The 15,299-nt window shown below is 36.1% G+C and overlaps 1 protein-coding gene across 3 annotated transcripts in view; it reads left to right on the forward strand.

Moving 5' to 3' along the window:
* LOC135102911 (opsin, ultraviolet-sensitive-like) overlaps nucleotides 1–15,299 on the forward strand; it is a 38,507-nt gene that overhangs the window by 20,623 nt on the left and 2,585 nt on the right. For 2 of the 3 annotated variants that reach the window (XM_064008564.1, XM_064008565.1), the window contains exons 8-10: nucleotides 1,176–1,369; nucleotides 3,483–3,596; nucleotides 8,146–8,385. In XM_064008564.1, the coding sequence (XP_063864634.1) occupies nucleotides 1,176–1,369; nucleotides 3,483–3,596; nucleotides 8,146–8,383 (546 nt within the window). In that variant the 3' untranslated portion in view covers nucleotides 8,384–8,385. Of the gene's footprint in view, nucleotides 1–1,175; nucleotides 1,370–3,482; nucleotides 3,597–6,600; nucleotides 6,742–8,145; nucleotides 8,386–15,299 lie in introns of those variants that run through there. The other variant, XR_010269836.1, reaches the window with a different exon arrangement.

Consider the following 15,299-nt stretch of genomic DNA (forward strand, 5'->3'; position numbering starts at 1 on the left):
TCAGTGAGGAAAAGAAGATGAGGTTTAGAAGTGGAGAGGTGGTGTTCTACAGATTAAAAATTAGATCTTAGACCGCGAATGTTGCAGAACTTAATGAAGAAAAAGTCAAGACACTTAGGGTCGTCGACAGAAAGGCAGTCCGACCTGGGGACATTTATGGTCCCCTCCCCAGATGGGGACTCCGAGGCTGGTGTAGAAGTCGCCATGATAATTTTGAAATTTTTCAGTGAAGGGTGTTATTAGGTGCTTGTAATTTTGTGTGGAGGAAGAGAGTTGTCTTTAGAGGGGCAGGCTGTGACTGCCCCCTTGTGTTGAGACACAAAGGGAAACGTTCAGTGAGGTCACAGCTGGGTTTAATGATAAGTTCACAGCACCCCCTGAACAGTGCTTTAGACCTCACTGGGAGTAATTATCGTTTCGGCAGGTGTCTACTGCCTCCTCCTTGCATGTGTGCATATAGATAGATATAAAGATAAACAAACAAATAGATAGACAGATAGAAATCATTCCGTATTTGTCATGTGAGTGCTGGGATACGTAACTCAAGGCACGTGACAACAAGGACATATCTCTCAGCACTAGGACAAAGACAAAAGTGTGGTGAGGGGGGAGGGAAGGACTGAAGGCACATGGCAATCAGATGAGGGTTATAAATGTAGTGTTTTATTGGTGTTGTTTTTTCCTTTGACTGTGCAGACTCCTTGTTGAACTATCACTGCAGTCGTGAAAACACCCATGTAAACCCCCAAGTAACTCCCATTACAGCATGTTAGAAGTTGCCGAGATAGGAATGTTTTAAGAATACAGCGTAAGTCCTTCTTTTGACTGATTCAAGTTTCTGAAGATAAAGTACGGGAGGTATTTTTATAGTTCAGTCGTGGTGGGTAGTTAAGTAACATATCGCACTTATTTCACACTCTCTCTCTCTCTCTCTCTCTCTCTCTCTCTCTCTCTCTCTCTCTCTCTCTCTCTCTCTCTCTCTCTCTCTCTCTCTCTCTCTCTCTCTCTCTCTCTCTCTCTCTCTCTCTCCCTCCCTCCGTTTCTACTGGATGAGAAACAAGATAAAGATAAGACCTAGTAAGCACGGTGCATTAGACTACTCAAGACCACGATTACATATTTTGTAACTGAAACATGATGTGTATTACTCGTAGAGTTTCTGTTCTCTGCTCCAGACCGGGACGCGGGTAGCCATGTTGGTGGGGCTGTGGGCGATATCATGGACGCCTTACGCCCTAATAGTGCTCGTGTCCGTGACCTTTAGCAACTCTGTTCTCACGCCCCTGCTGTCCACCATGCCCTCGGTGTTCTGCAAAGCCTCAGCTTGCCTCAACCCATACGTCTACGGCTTGTCACTTCCAGCCTTCAAGTAAGTGAACCATTAAGTATGAAGAAATTATTACGAATTCATCACATGATAACAGATTAGGCAAATAATCCATATCTTGAAACGCGTTGTTTTCTTGAGGACTGTTTTCAAAGGCTGCAGAGATGAGCCGGATTCTCATGGAAAGATTCTTTCTCTGATGGTGCGTAACTTTTGTTAAACTACCACGAAAATCACAAAACACTCTTGAAAACCACAGCGACTTCCACCAAATTCTGATAAAATTTATTCGAAATAAAGCGCCCAAAACTTTTAGAATAAGGACCTGTTCTCGAGTTCACGGACGCATGCTCAAACGTTTCGATGTCTTACCTCAGCTTCCCTGAGTCAGTGTGGTTTTTAAAGTTTAGAAATTCTAACAATAGAAAACACCCATGTAGTCATTAAATAAAACAACGTTTCAGATATTGTCCTTATATATATATATATATATATATATATATATATATATATATATATATATATATATATATATATATATATATATATATATATATATATATATATATATATATATATATATATATATATATATATATATATATATATATTATACACACACACACACACACACATAAGATTATAAGACGCAGAATTCTGGATATTCATTAATGAAATCCCTTAGCGGCGCCTTTTATGGCTCAGTATTCATCCCGCATTCAGATTAATTTCAGTGTTTAACAGAGTCTGACACATCCTCTAGAGTGTTGTAGAAACAATGAGAAATTTACCTAAGGGAAGGAAGGAATTTTTAAACTATGAGAGACGTCCTGAGCGGGAATTAATCCCCTATCATGGAAGCATAAAGCATAGCACCTTAAAGGCCTGTTCTCACTAGGAAACGTTGTTTGCAAATAATGTTTCCAAATTGTTGTCAAATGTTTCTCAAATGTTTTCCAAGTGCTTACAAAGTGTTTGTAAACAGCATGTAAGAAACAGTTTTCACAGATAGATGGATGAGTGGATAAATGGACGGATGGATGGATGGATGAGTGTGTGGGTGGCTGGATGAGTGGACAGATGAGTGGATGAGTAGATAGATGGATGGATGCATGGATAGATGAGCGAATAAATGGATGGATGGATGGATGAATGTATGGATGGTTAAATAAGTGGGTAGATGGATGGATGAGTGAACATATGGATAGATGGATGGGTGGATGGATGGATGGATGAAAGGATGAGTGTAGATGGGAGGATGGATGGATGGATTGATGAGTTTATAAATGGATAAATGGATGAGTGGATAGATGGATGGATAGGTGAGTAGGTAGATGGATGGATAGGTGGATGAATAGATAAATGGATGGATGATTGAATAAATAGTTGGATAGATGAATTAGTGGATAAATGGATGGATGAGTGGATAGATAGTTGGATAGATGGATAGGTGGATGAGTGGATAGATTGACAAATTAATGGATGAGTGGATAGATGGACGGATGGATTGATGGATGGATGGATGGATGGATGGATGGATGGATGGATGAATGAATGAATGAATGAATGGTTGACTGGATAGATGGATGGATGGATGGATGGATGGATGGATAGATGGATGAATGGATGGATAAGTGGATGGATGGATGGATAGATGGATGAATGCATGGATAGATGGATAGAGGAATGGATGGATGGATGGATAGATGAGTGGATAGAAGTATGGATGAGTGAATAGATGATCTGGAGAGGAAACATTGTTTCCAAACTGCTTCCCATATGTTTACAAATGCTTCTCAAATGATGATGAACTGTTTGTCTTTTGATTATCTTTGCTCACTAAAGTTACATATATATATATATATATATATATATATATATATATATATATATATATATATATATATATATATATATATATATATATATATATATATATATCGGAAACTGAAAACAGGCACTTTCATGTACTCTCTGGAAGCAAAAACTGATTCGAAAAAAGCGTCACATTTTTTCTGGAAATAAATAGTCAGTATCTCAAAAGTAATTGGCTGAGTTTATCTCCATAAAATCAAAAATTAGTAGCCATATTGATAGTTATTGATATGGATGAATAGCAGATTACTCAAATAGCATGTTTTTCCTGATTTTCCAGGAAAGAGCTGAAGAGATTCCTGCCAAAGATGGTAGGGTATCATGGTACCTCGGACAGAGTAAAGGAGAATGACCAGCCCCTGCCTGCCTGTCTCACCACTCGCTTTGACCACATGTAAGTTACCCTAATTTTCCTCTGACATCCTACTTCTGGAATACTTTTCTATTAGGTATAACACTTCAGCAAAATTTTGTAAAATAATGCCAAGCAAATTCATATGCATGTTAACTCACAGATTTACTGGCCCATGAATTATATCATCTGTTTCCAACTACATGTGTAACTTCCTTAGAATCACAACAAATATTTTACTACTGTCACATGCACCTTAGAAAAAAAATATATACTTTAACATTTCAGTGCACTTTGTGGGAAGACATAGACTTTTCTTGTTGAGATGTGGGGTTTTCCTGCATGTTGACTACTTGTTCACACACTTTCCTGAGTCCAGAGGCAGTCTGGACTTACTTTTTAGACAAGCTGAAGCCTCCTTTTAGGAGGATTCCTACTGAGTCTTCTAAACACATTTTGAAATGGGCTGATAGCCTTCAGGTCATTACCAAGAAGGTGGAGGCAAAAGTGCATGATTGCCTTGCTGACAAGAGGACATATGTACTACCATCCAGTCTGTCTTAAGAGAATGTGGCCTTACCAGGTGTTTGGTGAGCCTACAAAAGGACAGCCATCTAAGGTTGATCCTTCCTTCTTGGCCTCTATCCTTTCTGAAGATGAAAAAATTTCTTTTTGGGAAGGCCACCCTCACTTTTTTCATGGATGATGTGCTGCACCTTGAAACCTCCATTCGCTCTTTGTGCTGCAGCCAAAACTTACTTCTGGACATTGCGTCAAGGGACACTCTTCTGGTACTGTGTTCAGACCTAGGCATTACAAGAAGTTAGATCTGGTTCCAAGTCAGACTGCTCTCTACTTGGGAATGAGCCTCCATTCTGTGACTATGAAGGTTTTCCCATCTCAGAGGAGGATAGAGACAGGAGATCAAATATGGATGAGGCCCTTTCGGTTCCAACTCCACTGTCATTGGGACTGGAACCAGATGGACAACTCACGCCTTGTTCCCCTGAACAGCTTCACCTGAACCAAGCTTCAGTGGTGGTCTTCAATGGGGAATCTCCTACAAGGTTTCAGCACCCCACCTCCTCTTGTATGCAGATACATCCAGTGAAGGCTTGAACCCCCAACATTCAGCCTGTGGTCACTCCAGGAGCAGGAGGAATCCATCAACTTTGTGAAACTCAGAGCCACCAGACTAGATCTTCAAGATTTCTCATACTTATTGCAGGGGAAGGCAATGGGCATCTTCTCAGACAACACTACAGCATTGTCTTACCTACAGAAGGAAGAGTGCACCAGGTTGTTCATGTTGAATCAAGAAGCTCACCAAGAGCTTCAGTGGGTAGATCTTCATCATGTCCCCTTTCTTCCTCAGTATGTCATGGGGGAATGCGAATGTCCTGACCAACAGCCTGAGCAAACACAACCAAGTTACCTTCACTGAGTGAACCTTCCAACAGCAGGTGTGTGAAGATCTATGGTAGTTGTGGGGTTGCCCATTGGTCAACCTGTTTGCTACTTGCCTTGAACTTTCAGTTACTAAACTTTTACCTGCCCTTTCTGGATTCCATGGTTCAGGGAATGGATGCCATGCTTCAGAGCTGGAAGTATATACCTTCCCTCCCTTTCCACTGTTACAAAAGGTCCTCAGCAAGCTACAGCTGCTGTGGGGAACAAGAATGATGCTGATAACTCCTTGGTGGCCACAGAGAGTATGGTTCCCAGACCTCCTGGATCCCCTGATCAATATCCCAAGATGATTTCCTCTCAGGAGAGATTTTCTCAGACAACCCAATTTTCTTAAGGCTTCATCTGAACCTCTGTGCTACACCTAATTGCATGGAGACTGTCGAGTGCTTTGCACAACACAAGGGCTAATCACATGGTGTGTCTTCCTGCATTGCCAGTGCCTGATGCCATTCCTCCTGTGTAGTCTACCAACACAAGTGGGACATCTATCAGCAGTGGTGTAACCAGGAGAGCAGATCTCTTTCAAGACCCTCAATTCCCAAGTTGGCTGATTTCTTGCTATATCTTTGACATGTAAAGTCCTTCTCAACTATCAGAGGCCACCATTTCATGCCCAGCATTGTCTTCTGTCACAGAGACCTGGACATCACCTCTAACCAAGATCTGCACAATCTTATTTGCTCCTTCTAGATAAAGGTCCTGTCAGAGCTACTATATGTGCTATACTGGAATCTTGACATTATCCTTAAGGCCCTCTGTAGTCTGCCCTTTGAGCCTCTGTTTATGTCTTCCTTCTGGAACCTCATGAAAATGACACTTTTGTTTGTCACCTAGGCAACCACCAAACACATAGGGGAGCTTCAGGCTGTCTCCTCTCAGGTAGCCTTCCAGGGAGATGATGCCCTACTAGTTTACTTACCAGAGTTCCTTGCTAAGACTGAGTCCCCATCCAATCTTTTGCCTTGTCATTTCCTTTCAAGAATCTCTCAGAGCTAGTCAGGGACAAGGAGGAAAGACTTTGCTGCCTTGTTTGAGTGCTGAAGCACTATCTAGAAGATACACAGTGCTCCCACCCCAGATCCAGGAGCCTCTTTGTGTCTGTTAACTTCAGGACTCATCCCCTGTCTAAGAACACCATGTTATTCTTCCTGTCATTGCTGGGGATGGGTTGGTATCTCGATCTAGGTTCCTGTCCTGACCCATAGGAAGACCACAGTGACTGACAGACCAACTGTTACTCTCCTTACCATGTGTGCAGACCCCACCTCCTCTTTAAGCCTCCACTCCTGGTGGTGAGTCACATGGTGCCTCAGGTTCTTCCTTTTCTGTGGTTGTATGCTACTTTCCCTGACATTTATCATTTGATATTACTCTTCACCTAGTGCCACTCTTGTGCTATCTCCTGATGCTGGAGTTGTGTTGTGTATATGATACAGGTAACTGTTTCTTCAACAAATGTAATGTTGAAGATAAAATTAATTTTTTGAAGAACTTTCTTGTATCATATACAGTCGCTAACCTCCCACCTCCATGCCTCCTGGGTGTCTCCCTTTTATTTTGTTTTCTGATCCCAAAGTCAAGATGACTGAGTGGTGTAGAGCCTCCCTGCCCACTTCCTGACAGCAGGGTATGGTAACACAGGCCATGAGTTTCAAATGTTGTACTCTGTTCATCTTAAGTGGTTAGAGAGCAGCTGAGTGTTATGTATATGATACAGGTAAGTTCTTAAAAATTCATTTTACCTTCAAAAAATTTTCTGCACATAAATCCACCATGCACTCCTCATTCACGTTCACTCCAGCTACTCCCCATTTTCCTACCACACTTTTTACTGTACTACTTCAAACCTTTCCATTTACATCTCCAAATAACATTACCCTTCTCTCTTTCAATTTTTTTCTGAGGTACTTAGGAAGATCATTCATTTTTTTTTTTTTTTTTTCATCTACAGACACATACATACAAACTTTTCTATACTTAACCTTCTCTTATTTTTCCCATTGCCCACACTGTCTTAGATCCTTACCACTGATGTGCCTCTCTCCCCTCCATTCTGTTAGGAGCATAATTAGTGCACATCAGGGTTGAGTACAAGTGCAGTATGTACATGCATTACTTATACTTGGACTTAAATAACTGGATTTTTATGTATGTATACTTTTACTGGAGTTTAAAAATTTTATTGTACTTTTACTTACACCCAAAGCACTTGAAAAATACCAGGTATGTACATTCAAGTACAAGCAGGCATATTGTATTTAACTAAAAGTGACCTACTGTACATGGATTCTAGTGAACATTGTGAAGACATCATTGGGTACATAAATTTTGAGTTATGACATAAATGAATTGTACTGGAGTATAATGGCATGTACTTGAACCGGTATAAATAGCAAAATGACAGTATGTACTTGTACTTGAAAAATATCCATATACTTGGAGTTGAACTGAAGTACAGTCATCTGTGCTTGGACCCAGCCCTGGTACACATTCTTTCTTCATCCTCTCTTACTTCTTTCATCCACACTACACCACAATGCCCTCCTAGCACTCCTTCCCGCATTTAATTTCTATTCATGCAATCAGTCATTCTTGGATCCTTTGTGTGTCTATTGCACTCCTCCTACATCTATTCTTCCCTTCCTAACAACAATTTCTACTACCTTACCCATTCCCAGCTTCATATATTCCAATAACATCATTGATTTATTTGGTTTTATTTTTGTTTGATTTTTTATTAATATATATATATATATATATATATATATATATATATATATATATATATATATATATATATATATATATATATATATATATATATATATATATATATATATATAATTTTATTTTTTACTTTATTTTTACTCTATTTATATTTATATTTTATATTTCATTCATTTATTTCATTATTTCAATTGATTATTTAATTAATAATTTATTCATCCTATTGTATTTATTTACCCATTTATTTACTTATTCATTGATATTTATATTTTATTTATTTATTTATTTTTTATTTATTTATTTATTTTTTTGTGTGTATGGCATATGGCTTGCATTTTCTGGAAGTCTTGTATTTAGTGTAATGATTGACTCCTTACCATTTTGAATCTCTTAGGGGAGAGCATGGACCAAGATGTATGCCTTCATCATACATACTGCCCTCCCTGGCCCCAGTGTCCTTACAAAGGTTCATGCTGCCAAATGGAGATATTGTTCTTGGCACAAGTTACAAGGAGGCAAAACAAAAAATGGCTAAAAAGCAAAAAATGTTGCTTGTAAATACACGTGCAGCACCGTCCCGACACACTCAGAGAACACTCCCCAGCCTGCTGCCTCTCACTTCACAGGTTTAACAGTAAGTGTCCTTGTTCCATTTTCTGAATTTGATGTTAGTCAACTATTTTTTTTTCTATAATAACATTCTCCTTATCTCTGCATTATGGTTTTCTATTGTTCTGTATTTCATATAATACTGAAAACCACTAAGAACATGTTAACAGCAGGTCAAAAATATATACTCATTAGTAAGGGTAAATTTGGATATGATAAACATTTTCATTATATGTAGTATATGTATATTTTTTCAGTTAAACAGTGATAGCATAGGCACATAAATGATGACATCAATAACATAAATTTTAAGTTTTTGAAGTATAAAATAATCAAATTTAAAGTATGATTATACAATACATTATTCCATTATTAGAACAACCATTACATACATAGAAAAAATAGCATACAGAAAATATTCTTTATGAGCTCAGTACCATAATAAGTTATCCTACAAATTTATGTGTTTCCCTTAAATATACACCACAGCCTTAAACTATAAAATATAATTATTTATCTACCTACTATCTTTGGTGTTTAATGAAACTCTGTCCTATGAGATGAAGCAAAAACACCGTTGAGCGCAACAGATTAAAGTTTCCTCCTGAGCAGCTGTGAATGCATAATAGTTTCAAGTGAAAACTAATTTTTCTCTGGGGGAATATATGAGAACTACAATGGGATTACAACAATTAGCAGTGTATGGAAGCTAACAGAGACATATGGCTATAAAGAAATAAGGTCACTTTGCTGATCAAAATCTAGCTACTTATAAAAGTAAAATATAATGCAAGCATTTTACTTATTATTTCAGTGATATTACCTAATGATACTTAGCTGACTTATTTATGTGGAACTGTCACAAGTCTAGAGAAATTTTCAAATATATTACAAAACCTGTATTGTCCTTTAACTATATGTTAAGTTGCAAAACAAAGAGAATTGGTTTTTTATTAAATTTCTATTCTATTTCTTTAGTTTTTAGGTTAAAAGAATATAAAGCTTAAATTTATAAACTTTTCACAACAAACAAACTAAACATGAACATGCTTGACTAAAAGATTACATAAACTGTAGATTCAGTTTCCATACTCATAATAAATAATCTTCATTACCCTACACTGAATATATTTATTTTGTAAACCAAGACTTCAAGATTCATAGTTTGTCCCATCAGAATTAATCATGACACCAGGTGTGTGTGTGTGTTTATTTGTTTGCTTGTTTGAGAGAGAGAGAGAGAGAGAGAGAGAGAGAGAGAGAGAGAGAGAGAGAGAGAGAGAGAGAGAGAGAGAGAGAGAGAGAGAATGTGCAAGACTTTTTATTTTTTATCAAAGTGAATATCCCTCTCAAAAATAATTTTTAAAAGCTAAATCTGTTTTAAATATTTTATTGCATATTGATATCAAAAGAAAACAAAACTGATAAAATGCACAATCACACATTGAAGTTCTACTTCTTGAGATGCCACATTCCCACCCTTTCATTCAAGGAACTGTTACCGAGCAAATCACCTGTGCATATAGAATGTAATGAGAGTGTTTTTACTCTCTCTCTCTCTCTCTCTCTCTCTCTCTCTCTCTCTCTCTCTCTCTCTCTCTCTCTCTCTCTCTCTCTCTCATTTCCCCTAGCCATGTTTATGTAGTCTTGGATTTCTTACTTTGATATTCCATAAATCCTAGTGGTGGTGGTGGTGGTGGTGGTAGTAGTGGTGTGATGTTCTTGTGTTTGGTTCATAACCAAGTGACCAGGGATTAGAATGTTCAATTAGGTGTAGACTGTTTGGGTTTGTTCCCTTTCACACTGTAGGCCCTATTCACCTAGGAAAGGACATTCTGAATTTATGTTAGTTTCATCTTTTACCAGTTTTCATTCTAGATTAAAATATCAAAAAGAGCAGAAAACTGATATAGTACTTGCAGTAGTGTCAGGCATTATTGGCTTAGTGCCTTCTCACTTAGCAATGTGATTTGCTTCTTGACTAGTGCCATATATGCAGACAGGAACATTATGTCACCTTCATTTTTCTTAAGGGTCAAGCCCCTTTATTTAACAGTATACTAGCTTGATGGACTTGAGAAAACTCAGGTTAAGAAAAATTTATATTAAAGAAATCAACAAAGAAAATTTAATAATATGATGCGAGTTTTAGAGAACTGTCTCATTATGTAATCTTACTAAACTGTAGTAGATTCATAATCTAGATTCTAAAATGTGTATTAAAAATTACTGTTTCAATTCTCAGTGGAAAGATAAAATATGAATAATGATCCTAGATCACAGTATACATCACATTGATTAGGCACAGCAAAAGCAAGAGATCAATAGATCATAAACCCATAAATATGATGCTGTGCTTATAATTGGGCATCTTTAGCATTACAGTAATTCTGAAGGCACATGCAGATAAATGTAGCAGGTATTCTAACATCAAAATAATGGTCTAATGTATGTATTAAGCTCAAGATGTTCCTCCAGGGAACATAAGTAGCTGTAAAATATTAATTTTCACAATACATAAAATGTAGCATTAATGATCTAAGATGTTTTCATAAAATATATGCTATGAATATATATTCATAGCATATATTCTACATTAAAAAGTCATATGTGCAGCTTTTATAGCTTATTTTCTATCAACAATTGCATGGCACTATAAGAAAGAGATCTATCTATCTGTTTTTTTTAACAGTACCTACAGAAAACCACCATGACCATATTTTCACTATTGTATGAAAATGGATAAAATATATTCAGCAAATATTCACCTTAATAACTCTGGCCATTATATATTTAATTTCCTGATATCACAAGCTCCAAGTATTGATTTAACCATTCATGACCATCACTTTACAGTATGTATACCAAACTAAGTTTTTAGCATCTGGCTTACCAACCAAACTGATGAAATGGAGATGAAATATTAAAATGAAAAGCATTTATGGGGAGGTGGTGTCTGAACAAGTTGGGTGTGGAAGAGATTTTTATACTGCCATGTTACCCAGATAACAAAACCTTTTCACTACAACCAGTCACATGCATGGGACAGCATGCAGGTGCAGGGACAGCATGTACTTTAAAGACACAAATAACTCATTAATTCAAATCAGCATAAGCTAAACATGTCAATAATACTCAAGTTACAGTTTAAAGGCACATGCGGCTAAAAAAAAAAAAAAAATAAAATAAATAAATAAAAAAAAAATATATATATATATATATATATATATATATATATATATATATATATATATATATATATATATATATATATATATATATATATATATATATATATAAATGAAATGAAATGAAATACAATAAAATATATAAATGAATAAATAAAAATAAATAGAATAAAATAATGAAAAAATAAATAAAGAAAAAAATAATTTTAAATAATGACCATTATGTAAAAAAAAAGTGTACATTGATTGACAGAATATGTACTTTGTTATATAAAATTAAGTTTACTCAATGTTAGATGATCTACAAAAGTTTGCAGTAGAGAAACTATATTTCAAGGGTCAAAGCTCATCTGGCATATCAGTTAAATATATCATGGATCAAGCCCTTGCTTCAAGTGTACATATTTTGTGGGCCATGCTAGAGCAGCACTGTGTTATTTTCCAAGGCATTTTATGGAGTACTGCTGCCTACAGGTGCCATATATATATATATATATATATATATATATATATATATATATATATATATATATATATATATATATATATATATATATATATATATATTAAGGAAATTTTCATAAGATTATGTGGTATCTTGAGAGATAGTTGATGAATGGAGTGGAAGTTAACTAAAAAAAAAAAAAAAAAAAAGCATGATTACAACTTCAAATAATAAAAAAGATAGACACACAAATTCTGTGCTGATGCATGTTTCTTGTAACCTCTTGGATCCTTTTATAATTTTTGTTAGTCCATTACAGAGTGACACAGAGAGAAGCAACCCACTTAATACCAAAATGAAGGTGATCATAACACTTAGACATCTTGCTGCTGGGAAAATGCAGTTGTGCGGTAGTGATGGCATTGTGGATCATCAAGAGAACCACAGGTGCCTCAGGATTATTCCTGCATCATGAAAACTGTTTGTTTATATTGGGGCTCTTCAACAGGATCACATTTACCTAACTTCAAAGATTGAATCACTGTTTAACCCATTGTGTCTCTCCTCCAAATACATAAAAACTATGGAAATACTCAGACTATAAATTTGTAATAAATGGCAACTTTTGCTTTTTTTTAGTATTTGAAATCAAGTAACTTTGTTCAAGAACTGAATTATGGTATGGCAACCAAAGCAATTATGAGTCCAAAATTTTGTTTGAGAATGGATTTGTTAGAAAAGGGAGGTGCTCAGTAACTGAGGTTCCACTGTATACAGTACTTATCACAATTTGCTTGCAAAGCAAGTCTGAAAAGGAGATTAAATACTGAGAATAACCTCGTAAGTAATGGCAGCCAAATTTTGCAACACTGTTGATTTTGAAGCCCAATCCCTCTATTAGTGTTAATTTTCTTTGGGTGAGGAACGAGTAAAAAAAAAAAAAAAAAGTAAAATTATACATACAGGTCACCAATAGTGTTAGCTGCAAAGCAGGCAAAGAAAAATAATCTCAAATGGCATGAAACAGAAACTAAAATTACAGAAAATTACAGGGGAGAAACTGAGATATTAAAGTTAAAATCAAATGGCATGGATAGTGACATGATATCAGTGACAGTGCTGAGCCTCAGTGACCACCATCCAAGGCCACAGGAAATTTTGCCTCCTGTACTGCATGCATTAATATCAGTAGATGATATGCATTTATCTTATTTGACAGTTAATAATACATTTTTCTCAGAATACTTGTGAAAAATCTCAGTCTTCAAGAAAAAGGAAGATGGGAGCTTAATTCATAATCAGAATATAAAATAAGATACTAGGCAGTCAGTTTTGGAAACTTTGATGATGATGCAGTTCCTTGTTAAATATGGCACTTGCTTCCATGATTTATAGAAGGATGACATGTAGTATACTGGTGGTAGTGCAGTTCCTTATTAAAAGTGTCTTTACTACCATGGTTGTGTGAGGATGATATCCTATAAAGAGCTTATTGGCAGAGGGACATATCCACCGCTCAGACATATAACACTCTTCCCCAAACATACAAGAAACTGAGGAAATATCAAGGCATCCCAAACTGAATGTATTATACAAAGTAGCTGAAAATTTCACTATTCAAGACCACCTGTGTGCCATACCAAGTGTTGGTTTGGTAGCACATTAACAGGTATTGGCAGAGAGGGGAATGCACTACTACCAGCTGACAAACAACCAAATCACAAGAAACACCTTGTGCTGCTTGAGCTTTAGAAGCAATCAGTTGTATTTTTAGACCATCTCTCTCCCTCTTTCTCTCTCCTTGCAGTTAGGAGAATAGTTGTGCAGCCTGTATTATATATCTTTATCACAATAGATCTCTTTAATTATTGTCTTATTTTCTTACTAATCTGGTGAATTAGCAGTGTTTTAAACACTTTAGGCAGATATCGCCCAATAAACTATACCAGATAGGCAGATATCACCCAATAAACTATACCAGATCTCTTTTTATAAATCTACAAGATCAAAAATTTGTATCTGTAACAGGCATTGGGTACTTTTCACAACTGATGAGTATAACTATAAACTACTTGAATATTAGTAGGGGCTAATCATTGTGTGAGTATAGTTTTGGGCCTTTGTATACAATATGTAAAAAAAAAGTTTAATTTCAGAATGCAGCATTCCAGTGCCTCAATAACATTAAGGAATGACTGTGCACAACCCTGGCTTTAAATTTAAAACCAGATGTAGCTTCCTACCCCAATTCATAGTTATGATATAACTTTTTGAAAATGACAAAATCTTGACAGCATTTTTCTTGACTTTATTATTTTTATAAAGTCGTTCTGCATGTTTGTGCCAATGACCTCGCATGTCCTTGCTCTCAATCTATGGTCAGTACTTCTTTATTGATCTCATTTATAATATTTCAAAGTAGAGGCAGCTGATATGATCTGATCTGGTGTGGTGTAATGCACAGGGTTTAATCTCTCATATCATTTTTTGAAGTGAAAGACTTGGCTTGAGTTTGCCAGTGTTCTTTTATTTATTTGATGTCTTCACCTCCTAGGGCTTCATCAATGTAGTCTTCCAGGGATTTAACTAACATTGCTCAAATGTCTTCCTCTGCTATGCCTGTGTTGCTTGCAGTAAGGATACCACAGACAATGACAAATACCTCATCTGAAGATCTGGTTAAGCAGACTTTTCTTCAGGTATCTTATTAGGCTTTGTTACTGGCAACAATGTCTTAGAAACATGTTTAATAAAGCATGGATCATATCATGCTTTGATGAAAATGTCAAAGTATCACAAGAAAACTCAGCTCAGCCAGTCAAGAAGCTTGCTGTTGCCCATTGCATCCCTGCCTCAGGTTTTTCCAAGATAACATAGAGGATGATAACAATGACAAAGGTGAAAAGATCCAATAAGGAATATGAACCAACTCTAAAATTCACTGAACAACAGTTACAGAAAATTGAGGAACTGAGAAAGCAAAACCACATACAACAAACAAACAAAGATCAATGATGAAGTGCTGGCCAGGAGTCTATAGCAAACATAATTCTTTCCCCATTAAAGTGGCACAGATAGTCAAGAAAGAGAAGGGCATCTATGACTGTACAATTACAGACTGTAGTTCATTCAAAAAAATGTTTTTCATTATAGTGTAATGTTTCTAACTATTCTAGAACTAGAAGTTATGGAAAAAAAGTTGGGGTAGGAATAGGACTGCCATACAAAAGCTAACATGTACATGGAATGATCAAAAAGTTCAGAAACAATGTTTATAAAAGAACAAAAACTGTACTGGATTTAAAT

This window comes from Scylla paramamosain, chromosome 8, assembly GCF_035594125.1.
Source record: "Scylla paramamosain isolate STU-SP2022 chromosome 8, ASM3559412v1, whole genome shotgun sequence".
Classification (NCBI taxonomy): Eukaryota; Metazoa; Arthropoda; class Malacostraca; order Decapoda; family Portunidae; genus Scylla; species Scylla paramamosain.